At 42.8% G+C, this 12361-nt stretch overlaps 1 protein-coding gene across 1 annotated transcript in view; it reads left to right on the plus strand.

Moving 5' to 3' along the window:
- Positions 1-4118: 4118 nt before the first annotated feature.
- The window catches only part of LOC124173966, a 64021-nt gene continuing 55778 nt past the window's right edge, over positions 4119-12361 (plus strand). Inside the window, exons 1-2 of the mRNA XM_046553129.1 lie at positions 4119-4184; positions 9067-9174. Of these exons, the coding sequence (XP_046409085.1) occupies positions 4119-4184; positions 9067-9174 (174 nt within the window). The remainder of the gene's footprint in view (positions 4185-9066; positions 9175-12361) is intronic.

Genomic DNA, 12361 nt, shown 5'->3' on the forward strand with positions numbered 1-12361 from the left:
ATATAATTCCTTGGGTTTTCTAAGTCGCCTGCCAAAATTTAGTTCCGCCGGGGAGAAACCCGTGGTCTCTGATACGGCGGTTCTGAGCGCGAACATGATATCCGAGAGATTTTCGTCCCACTTCCGCTGACATCCTTCGCAATAGATCGACAGCATGGTTTTGAGGGACCGGTTCGTTCTCTCGCAAGGATTCGCCTGCGGCAAATAGGGAGCGGTGTGGCACAATTTGATACCAAACAGGGTGCATACTTTCTTTAAGGTTCGGCTGACATATTGGGGGCCGTTGTCAGTCAAGAGCACCTCGGGGCAGCCCCAAACATTAACTACTTCGTTACGCAAATAATTTACTACATGGGTGGTATTTACCGTTCTTAAGGGAAGCGCGATGGGCCAGCGCGTACTCGTGTCCAGGAAAACCAAAATATAACGGTTACCTTTGAGAGATCGCGGCAGGGGGCCAATTATGTCCGAAGCGACGACCGACCAGGGCTGCACCATACCATGCGGTCTCATGATCCCGGCCGGTTTCGACTGCGTCACCTTATACCGCTGGCAAGTTCGACAGCGACGGACGAAATCACTTACATCTTTGCGGAGGGACGGCCACGAATAAAATTCGTTCACCTTCCGGTAGGTTTTATAAAAACCGAGGTGGCCACCCCTACTAGAAGAATGGTTATCTTCGAGAACCTGCAGCCGGGCAGCTGCTGGAATCAAACATTTCCACGTACCGTCGCCGCACCTATAATATAATTTTTCACCCACAATACGTAAGTTTCCGCCCTCGGAAGAGTTACTTTCCGCGTCGCGCAAGAGGTTCGAATACCACGGGTCATCAATGTTCGATGGGGTAGGCGCGGGATCCCCCTTTAATGTGGCGATCCTAGATAATGCGTCCGGCACTACATGGCATCCCCCTTTGCGGTGGACTATTTCGCAGTCAAACTGCTGGAGTTGCGAAATCCATCTCGCGAGGCGGCCCTGGGGGTTATTGAAGTTTGCAAGCCACTTGAGGGAGGCATGGTCCGTGATGACCAGGAAGCGATAGCCTTCGACATAGGGTTTAAATTTACTAATGGCAAATAATACGGCCAAACATTCCCTCTCGGTCGTGCTGTAGTTCCTTTCGGCAGGTGTTAAGGTTCGCGAACAGTAGGCAATGACGCGGTCCCGCCCTTCATCTTTTTGGGTCAAAACGCCTCCTATTCCTACCCCGGAGGCGTCGCACTCTATAATAAACGGCAAGCCAAAGTTGGGGCAGGTTAAAATGGGCGCGGATATGAGACACTCTTTCAATTTAATAAAAGAAGCCTCTTGTTCCTCTGACCAATAAAATTTTTTTCGACTATTTTTCAACAAGTCCGTGAGCGGCGCGGCTATGGACGCAAAACGGGGTACGAACCTGCGATACCAACCTACGAATCCTAGAAACCGCCGGAGTTCGGTAACATTTGTGGGTGGGGGATATTTGGCTACCGCGGAAATCTTTTCTGGGTCGGTTTCCAATTCCCCATTGCCCACGATATATCCCAAAAATTTCAGGCGGGGTTTGGCAAACTGGCATTTTTCTACGTTAATCTTTAAACCCGCTTTTCTCAGGCGTTTAAATACCTCTCTTAAATGACTTAAGTGATCACGAAACGAAGAGCTCACTATAACAATATCATCTAAATAAGCAAACGTGTGGGGTTCTAATTCGGCTCCTATAATCTTGTCCATGAGCCGTTGGAAAGTTGCCCCTGCGCTATGTAGACCGAAGGGCATTACTTTAAATTGGAACAAACCACGGCCGGGGATGGTGAAAGCCGTAACCTCCCGACTTCCTTCTTCTAATTCCACTTGCCAATACCCTTTTTCTAGGTCTAAAGTAGAGACATACTTTCCCGCCCTCAGTTTATCGAGTATGCTGGCAATATACGGCAGGGGGTATGCGTCTTTTCTACTAACACTATTAACTTTCCTGAAGTCCACAACAAATCTTCTGGTCCCGTCCTTTTTGGGGACCAGTAAGACGGGGGAAGACCACGAACTATTTGAAGGTTCGATAATCCCCCTTTTCAACATCTCTTCCACCTGGACGTTAATCATGCTTTGTATTACGGGAGAGACGGGATAGTATCTTTGTTTGATGGGAGTGGCATTGTCTAACACGATTTTATGTTTCACCACACGAGTGCGTCCCGGAACAAGGTCAAATTGCTTAATCTCTGCGTCCAGAAATCGCATAAGGGCGTCATCCTCCTCGGGCTTGAGATGACAGTCGGCACGTAGTGCCTGCAAGCTCCCCTCGTCCCGCGCGGGGTAATCAAAAGAAGGATTGACGGGGATATCCGCGGTGCCTATTTTTACAGTGTTTTCCGAAAAATCTAGTCTCGCACCGACTTTCGTAAGATAATCCGTTCCCAATACCACACAATAGGGCATACGCGGGAGGATGGCAACCACTATCCGAACTTCTCTATCGCCCGCGAGTACGGGAAGGACTGCGGATTTTAGGCTGGAAGCCCTGCTCCCGTCAGCCATTTCTAGTTGGGTATTACGCTCCTGTGTGGGAATATCTAGCCGGCGTAACCATTTTTCCACGGAGGCATTAATTACCGACTGAGTCGCACCGGTATCTATCAGCGCTGGCCATTTACGACTAAAGATCTCTACCTCCACGAACATTCGCCCGGAGACAGAGCACACCAAAGGCTTTGGCTGACACATGGCATGCCTAACCGTAATAAGCCAATCTTCCCAATTATTTTCCAGGCCTGCAGGTCTATACTGGCCACTACGACGCTCATGGCCTGGATTCAGAGCGTCGTTCTTTCGTTTCCCGAGCAATCGCAATTATTAACGACTCGTCCCTTTTTACCACAGCGGTGGCAGAACTTTGAGAGAGGTTTGCCGCATTGGCGAAAGAAGTGATTCGGGGAGTCGCAATTCCAACACTTTACTGCCGGGGGCCGATCTTTTTCTGCAGAACTTAGAACCGGCACGGACCCAAAACCTACAGCACTATCGCGGGCAAAACCAAATTCAGAATCTACCATATCAGACTGCTCCGGAGGCGGTTTATATGCTTCTTTCCGCGATCTCTGCTCCTCCACAGCGCGACCAAAAATAAGCAATTCTCTCATGCTGGAAAATGTGTTTGACAAACTGAGTCCTAAGTAGTCTGGGTGTAAATTCCCATACGCCAACTCAGTTAAATCCCTCTCAGCCAGCGGTTGTCTTAGACGCCTATTCATGGCGGACATGCATGTTAAAAATGCATTTATTCTCTCACCCGCCCCTTGCGTACGCACGAACATGTCTTTCCGCAGCCGCATGTCGTAATCTGCTGGCAGATAAGCTTCGCGGAGTCTATCTCTAAGACAGGAAAATGAGTCAAATGACTCGCGGTTCACTCGAAACCACTTCAAAGCCTGCCCTTTTAAGACTTCCGGAGCGAGTCGCAGCATAACGGTATCGGTAGCCTCGTTGAATATTTGAAACTCCTCACAGGCTTCCAAGAATGAAGCAACGCTTTCTGTTTCATCCCCGCGGAAGGAAAGTCCCTTTCTAGCGGCTAATTTCGACCAATCGATAGGTCCTAAACGCGGATTTACACTAACCGTAGCCTCCGCTAAACGTTTCAATAAACTATCGACCGAGTTCCCCTCAAAAACGGGAGGCGCGGTCGAAGCCTCAGCGGCAGGTAGATTTTTACAATACTCCCTTAACGCACTTCGAATCTGATCTAAAGTACCCTCTGTTGGTAAACCGAATCTCGTGCAATAAGAGATCGCTTCCGTCTTGGATAACTCATTTATCCACGAGGTACCTGTTTTGCCTTCCATCACTAGCTACAAACAAAAGGAAAAAGGAGATGAGGTACTAATCTTCTTTTCCCGGGGTTCGTCGGGATAAACTACAGGGCAGGGTGAACCACGGGAAGGAACCAACGATGGGATAGGGAAAACAACGTTGACCCTAACGAAAACACTAACCTTGAACCTCGTGGTGGAAGCGGATGGACGTCTCCCAATGCAATTCTGGCCCCACGTTGGGCGCCAAAATGTGACAGTTCTGCCGCGGGTTAAGCTCTGGGTCGAGGTCCGTTGTGATGAACGATTGGGCGCCAGTACGGGATGCCGAGCAAGAGTGAAATTATTCCGCCCGTACTCGGAATAATACCAACTTCCCACTTGGGGAAGGTAATTCCCTCAGTAAAAGTTGGGGAGGGACCGTGCTAGCGGTCAAACCTATCCCTTTTTCATCACTGGGAATTAGGGGAAGGTAATCAGGATAAAAAAAAACTAAGGTATAGAGCTTACTCGAAGCGAGGATCTGGGTAGCAGGTCACTCGGCCACATAAAGAAAAAAACTACGTTACCGAAAATTAAAACCTCAGTGATTCGGGCAGGCTTCGCCCTCGGGTCTTCTTCGAACGACTGCCCCGAGTATCCCTCTCTGGCTCACCTCCTCGCTACCTAATGAAGCGCCACCGCCGCGGTCGGAGGTGGAAAATATAGTGATGACAAAAGAAGAGCGGCGAGCGCAGTGGCGTAGGACCGGGCAGCCGTCACAATTTGAATGAAAGTTGTATTTTATCTTGTATCTTGCAATTAGGTTTTTGCAAGGCTGTGTTTGTAGCAATGCGGATTGCTCGGAGTTGCTGTGGCATGAGGTAACGTCACCTTACCGCGAAAACATTCGCAAAAGAAAATTCCTTGGAAAAAATTGTTTCTCATGTTGGTTGTAAAAGTTATAATTTTGCGCTAAAAAAAAACAAACATTAGTTTGCCATTAATACTCTACCGTTTGGCCATCGGGTTGTGAGTTTAAACAGTTCACCATTTAATTAAGCCCTGTTTTGCTATGATTATGATTTACAAATTGATTTATCATATGGTTAGTGATATGAAGTCATTGAAGTTTTGAGTGAAATAATGTTTATGGAATCTGTCTCGTACTGTCATATTTTGCATTTTTCTACAGCAATACTTACCTGATACACGTTTTTTTTTAATAATACATTTTGGGAAATTCTGTGAAAGTATTGGTTGATAACCATCGAATACCGATGGTGTTTCTTCTTTCCACGTTTTTATATTGTCACTTTCTTGTCTGTTTGTTTGTCTTTTCGGGCAAAATATTGCAACTCTAATTCAATCAATTTCGAATGAGGAAGCGGTTTAAAATTTTCGGTTCGGATCAGAATTAGATGAGAATATTTAAGCGTAATCGCGCTATTTCTAGTTCTCCGTAGGAAATATGAGCCATCTCTTGCGCTAATTTAGTTTTACATTAATCGATCAGCAGCTGCATACATTTAAATGATTTAATTATTCTTAAATATGAAATGTGCCCTCTGGTGCAACGCTTGACCTCGTTTTAGAAGATTCTAGGTTGAAATCCTGGAGGGGTCGTTACTTTCCTTGTATGCTTTAACGATTTTTAATATCATTGTAAACTTTTCTATTACGCACTTTTTATGCACAAGTTCTTGGCAGCCTTATAGGCCACACTTTTTTAAAGTAAAATCATGGATGTTATATTACAATATTTTAAAAATTTAATGAAAAACAAGTTTTCCATAAAACTAAAAAAGGAAGGAAATATTACTGTAAATCGAGAAACTAATTTAAAAATTAGAAAAGATGAAAATTAGAAAGATGACCCAGCGTTGGCTCAAAGTCCCACGATTAAATTTTACGGCTATATACGCCTAGGTGTTCAAAAAGCAAAATTATATTGCGCATTAATTTCAGTGTCTTAAATTCTTTCTCAGTAAATATTCATTTCTATACTAAAACTAAAATCTCAAAAATGTGATGATGAATTTATATCACTCCAGCGTCAATTTTAAAGCTAATGCGCATCACGTTGTTGCTTTTGAACTTGTTGTCTTTTATCCTTTGTTAAATTTGAATGTGGGATCTTGGACCTACTGCCATGGATGGGACCTGATAGGCAGGGTATTTATTTTCTTCTATCTAATAGATCGAATAAAAACGCTGTTTTTAATTTTATTATTTTTATTATGTTAATATTTATCTGCGAATCGGTCAGTATGTGGTACAGATTAAGTTTTTAAATATCTAATTAATGCACGTAAATTAGGAATTCGTGGATCCACTTGTCAAACTGTGGAGGATATGAATAGCGGTGAGAAGTTCTTGCAGGTGAGGGAAGGCGGTGTGAGGGAATGAGGATGAGGGGAGGCTCGTCCCGTCTGCATTTTATGCCGGGGTCCTCGGTCGGCTCTTGACAGCCAATTGCTCGCATATCATCCCATCGTTTCGGCCCCCAAGCCACCGACCTCTATAAACTGCCGACGCATTAAAAAAAAAAAGAAACGAAGCCAAACCTTAGAAAAAGAGGACCAGGCGAGAGATGAAAGTTTTCCAACTTGGTCGATGAAGAGAATGTTGAAAATCGAATAGAGGAACGTTGATAAGGCTGACAGTTAGTAATTTGGATTGATGGAGTGATAATCGGAAAGTAGAAATAGATCCAAACCGACGACTCATTTCGTTTAAGAAGTAAATATTAACGAAAATCTCTAGAGGAAAGTGGAGGGTGGGCAACTCCTTCATAAGAGTGACTCATACGTCTGTTGATAGCTTTTGAAAGATCATTGTGCCGGTAAATCAGGAGTATCCAAGGGAGAAAGGTAGCTCACATTATCATTATTGGTTGCCAGCATTTTAGCAGGTTCTCAGTAGCCTCGCCTCCAGCTAACTATTATGGAGGAAAAAGTTTTACGCTTTATTCTTTATCCCCGCTTTGCCTGTCGTCATTCGAAATCATTTTCTTCTTTTCCTCGTTTACTCAATTCCTTCTTTCCGCAATTACTTTTAATCCCTCCTTCGTCATATTATTTCATCTTATCTATACGCTCCAGGTAAGGATAATTAATCGGAAATTTTTCTAGTCGCATGATTGTAATCTTCTCTTTCACCCTTGCTTCCTTATCTATTTAACCTTTTATCCATTTATTCTCTTATCAGTATTAGTTTTCTCGAGGCCATATTACCGCCAACTGCTATATTAGCTTGTGCACTTCTGCGAAGCTTTCATTATTAACCTATTTGTGTTAAATACGTGCGGTTGATTCATTCACATCAAAGAGGATGTTGAATATCGAATAGAGGAACGTGGATGAGGCTGAAAATTAGGTATTAGGGTTAGTGAGATGACAATCGAGAAGCAGAGAGTGAACTGGACGTGAACCTGAAGTGATCTGATCGAAAAGCAGAAAGAAAATGATTCTGGAGGATTTCATCTGCGAATCTTTCATTATTAATGCATTTGTATCAACAACATAGGATTGGTTCATTCACGTTAACAATGAAATTATTTTCATTTAATTTTTCCATATCGTTGATCACCAATAAGCGTTTTTTCCCTCATTGGTGCTTTTTCCCTCTTGTTGTGTGCTATCTCTGGAATGAAGTCTGCCTGATGTCCTTATGCCCAATCTGTAAATTCAAATTTGGTTCATTATGTCCACCGTGCCGTTCAATTTGGGGAAGGAGGAGTTTTAGAGTTAAATTCTTGCCGAAGGCTGGCTTGATCCTAAGGTGGTGAGTAAGGGAATTCCCTTCCTTTAAGGAAACCATTCCAATGTTATCATTTGTATCATCATTTTCGTGGTCTTCCTTTTTAATTCTTTCCGTACACTTGTCTCTCAGCGCTTGTCTTTATCAGACCAACATGCCGTAAAATATAGCTGATAAGTTGTTCCGCCTACTAATTAAGCGTTTCTCGAGGCTTCTTATCACTTCTGCTATTCTTAGTACTTTCTCATTGCTTACTCGGTCTATCCATTTGATTTACATCATTCTTCTCCACTCTTCGAGGGCCCCTTTAGGGCTCTCGAATTCTCGAAGGGCCTTGCAGTTTAGCTTCCGAGCCTCACTTCCGTTTAAATGCTTACTCCAAGTATAAGTTCCTATGGACGTCTTTTTTAACTATTATGCCTAAAATGCTCGCTCTCTGTAGATCTGTCTGTGTGTGGAATTCTCTCTTCGCCAGGGAAACTCTACTGATAATGTCTTTCTTGCTTTTTCCATCGCTAATTATTCTGCTTCCCAAATTACAGAATTCACTCACTTATCCCAGCTTTTGTGTCTTTACTTTATTTCAAAGGCACACAAAATATTGACAATAGACCCAAAAAACACTCAGTTGACTTTCGTTCGCTTTAAAGCCCTCCTTTTTTTTCATGGCGTCTTACTTATTTAAAGCTCACGCTGTCGTGTTGAAAATCTCAATTCTCAAGTATAATAAGGTAGTAGACTCTATTCAACATTCAGAAGTATCTCAAATATGAAAATATTATCTCAGTTTTTTATCTGCTATAAACTTGTTGTACTTAAGATAAAGGCAAATTCTGGTTCAGATATACTCTCTGTAACTTGAAAATTTTTTACTTGATAACGCGTTAGATTAGCGTAAGTAACGAATCATGAAAAATCGCCATAGTTGTGGAGAGGGTGATTTTTCCTCATCATCTCACGCATCCTCTTTTGTTTCCTATTTTCTCTCGGATTTGAATTCGCGGTGACCGTTTTGTCATGAGGCGACACACTTCCGGGGTTTCCTCGGGACGTGCCGAGGGTGGGAAGGGGGTGGTGGCGAGGGTGTGGGTGTAGAGGGAGGGAGGAACAAAGATTTTGTCGGACGGTGGGAGTGATAGTCGCCTCACCACTATGGGATGATAGACACTCTCCGAGACGGAGGAGGAATCTCTCCCGTGGGAGTGGACCTCCTCATCTCCCGCTCCCCCTCTCCTGCCATCCGGTTCCCGAAGAAAATCATCATCAGATGGGAGAGGGGGAACAAAACGCCTTTTTTTCCAAACAAGAAAACCTGTTCGTTTCTCGCCCGGATCCTCTTCGACTCTCTTTTAAGATTCCGAATGCAGTTTTGCTCCCTTCCTCTCCTGATCGGCCTGGTGGCCACAGCATACCCCTCATCTTCCGCGGCTGTGTAAAAAAAACGAAAAATAATAAATAAAACATTTCTCCTGCGCATGCGCGAGAGCTGCAACTTTAAGAGGTTGTATAAAAGCTAGGCTCACATTTTCAGGTGCCGGAATTTATTTTTGGAAGCGCCAACAATCGATCAGAGCAAAGGAGGAGGAAGAAGAAGTCACTCCGCGGGACTGTTGGCGCCGTGTTCGATTGGCTCTTGAAGGTGAGTGGGGGGTCGTCGGCTGGATCGATGACTCTCGTCTTAGTAAGGGTTGAGGTAGGGGTTGATCAATCGGAAGGGGAGGATCACCCCCTGTGAGTCACTTGTTTACGGATGCGAATGCCTCGTTCAGATTACGATTGTTCCAGCAATCGTCGGGACCATCGTGCATTCACATGACGATGGTTAAAACCTGTGCTGCCCTCTAGTGCTGACTGAATCTAAATTGAAGGGGAAATTCACGGTTAGCAAAGCTGCTGAGGTATGCAGGGTCAAGATATTACTGTGTTCAACGCGTATTTACCGAATAATTTTTCATCCGCCCATATTCTTCCTTCCCAGGACAAATCCATGAAAAAAATAGAGCGAAGAGAGCTTCACGAACTTTTCGTCTTTCTCTTGTCGCTTCCTTTTCCGGTCTCCGAGCGACTAACCATCGTAAAGTGGCAACGTGAAGTATTGTCAGGACCAGGGGCGCAGCTAGGAATTAAGGCTGGGGGGGGGGGGGTTTGGTGCAACTAATACCGGGGTGTGTGGGGGTATGGAATGCCCACCAGGATAACCGGTATGTGCGAGATTAATAAATTGCGGAATTTTCAGGTAAATAGTTCTAAATTGTGAGTTTTACAGCTTTCTGAGGGATATTTTATTAAACCTTCCACTATTCTATTAGTAATACCAATCCGATTAATTAGAATAGATTAAACTTAAAAATTTCTCTGAGCTGTGGGGGGGGGGGTTTATCCCCCGAAACTCACCCCCTCGCTGCGCCACTGGTCAGGACATGCATTCACACGGCTAGTTCGGCCAACTATCGTTAGGACAAACGCTCGGACAATCTTAATGTGAACGAGGCAGAACAAAGGAACGGAATTGGATATGGAGACGAGTGACCAGCTTGCTAGCCCTTCACTCGGCGCTGTGAATTCGTGTGTTGCGTGCCAGTGATATCTCGTGAGGTGAAATGAAATGATGTGTTTATGTTTCTTTTCGTTCGCTAATTTTTTTGCAGACGGTCAACATTTGTAACTCCATAAAAATAATGGATTCAACTCCAACAATTGCCTCATTTTTATTTTTGGCACTTAAAAATTTACAAGTAGTAACTGAGGCAAATTTTTAATCGGTCACGAAGTGGAATTAGAGATTCAAAATCTTGTTATTTTAGAGTATATTCTGAAAGGAGGCATGTTCTGCATTATCTCGCTAACTACTGATGGCTTTTGGCTTCATTATTCACTGTTTAATTTTTCTCATCAAAAGCGGAATTTGCGGATTTATTTAATAAGGAGTCTAACTTCCCTTATTTTTTCATTTCATATTGAAGGGGTTATATTGAAAAAAAAATTGCATTCATGTGATGCAATAAACTTTTCTTCGACGTAGTGCATCGAAAAATAAGAGCTTGCAAATGGAATTAGGGGTATTTATATTCCTTTGGATTTGATGCGATGATTGGTGAGAAAATGGAGCAAATCCTTGTTGGCTAATTGTGGCTAATGTGGCTAATTATGAGTAGTAAACTCAGTTGATAATATCTTAGACTTTTCACCAGTAAAACTTTTCTCTATCGCCGTCAACGGCAAACGGAGCTGAAAAAAAATCTCAACCCAATCACGATTATCTATAAAACATGAGAAGCGTTAAAGTATCCATACTTTTAATTGCATATCTTTTTAAAATTTTCCAAAAAGAAACAACTTAACCCGACGTAAGCCGATTAAAGTTTTACCGTTGCCATCCTAAGTACTAGGGCCCTGTCATTATAGTATTAATAGCTGATACTTAGCTTTACTGACTTAAATTGCAATTTACTTAATTTTATTGAGCTGTTGAGTATAATATTACTGATATATTGTTATAGCATAGTATGAGATGTATCTCTGAAATTATATTTTTTAATTATGACATTGTTTTGTCGCAAATAATTTCTTCAAGCCAGCGCACAGTGGGCGGAAATCGGAAAAAGCCGGACAAAATTACAAAATGGCTTTTTTTGAGTTATAAACTTGAAACTTCGCAGGTATACTCAAAAATGATTGAAATTTATTAATATGTACTTAATTTGACATAGATCCTACCCGTTACTGAGATACAGAGGCTCAAACGTGAGCAAATTTCCATAAAAACGCCCGTCTTCAATTTTCTCTGAAAATCTTCCAAAGTAAGTGAATGGTGAAGTTATGGGTGGATTTTTGCCGAATAAAAAACCACATAATCTGTTAGCATGGTGTTTTTTCTTTAATTTTCCGTAATCTTAAAGAATACAGCCCATAAATTCTTACCGTGCAGTAACAAAATGGCGGATACTGTTTTTAGACAAAGTTTTACATTTAGGTAGAGTTTCAAATAGGTTTTCGGCAAGGTCGCGCAGAGTAACTTATATGAGAGCATTGCTTGAAGATTTTTTGAGGTCTTTATGCAGTTTTCTATGAAATAAGTTTGCGTCGCCGGAAATTACATTGATTTTTCGATCGCGCGGCAGGGTTCTTCTCCGCGCGTCGGGAGTTGGATTAGCCGCGCCGCGGTAAGGTTATTGAAGCCGTATGGGTTTTAACACTCAAAATTCACCGTTTTTACGTTTTGCTTCAAGACACCGATTCTCAAATGGTCTATGGTGAAGACAGTGGAGGTTGTTCATGCGATGTACTTGCACGTTTCATCGAAGTTCATTTCGTTATCTTTGGATACGATCGAAGACCATGCTTCTATTAAAAGCGTTCAAACCTCGACAAAGTGAGTTGTTTTCCTGGGACTCATACAAAAAGACCTACCAGAAAGATACCAGCTGAGACCCTTATACCTTCTTCAATCACCGATCCCTGACCCTCAGGATTCTAATTTCGAAAACGGTCGTTTTATGACACCCTGGAGCGGAGCCCTGGACAGTAAGCACTAGAAAGTTGTTGAAGCAGATACGATGAAGACAGGGTAGTTTAGGTAGACAATTCAACGGGAACTTCTAGATTTTTAAAACGTGTATCATACCCTCAGTTCTACTTGGACTGTGGTGAAGGAAAGTTAAGTTCTCTTGAGTGCGCAGAATTTGTTAAAGTGATTTTAATTTGCTTGTGGAGCGTAGAAATTTCAAACTTCCACTTGCCTGTAAGTACGTTTTTGAATAAATCCCCGAACATCTTTTTCGAAATAGTTAATTTAATTTATATTATCAATTTTAGCTGAAACTTTT

This window comes from Ischnura elegans, chromosome 2, assembly GCF_921293095.1.
Source record: "Ischnura elegans chromosome 2, ioIscEleg1.1, whole genome shotgun sequence".
Classification (NCBI taxonomy): Eukaryota; Metazoa; Arthropoda; class Insecta; order Odonata; family Coenagrionidae; genus Ischnura; species Ischnura elegans.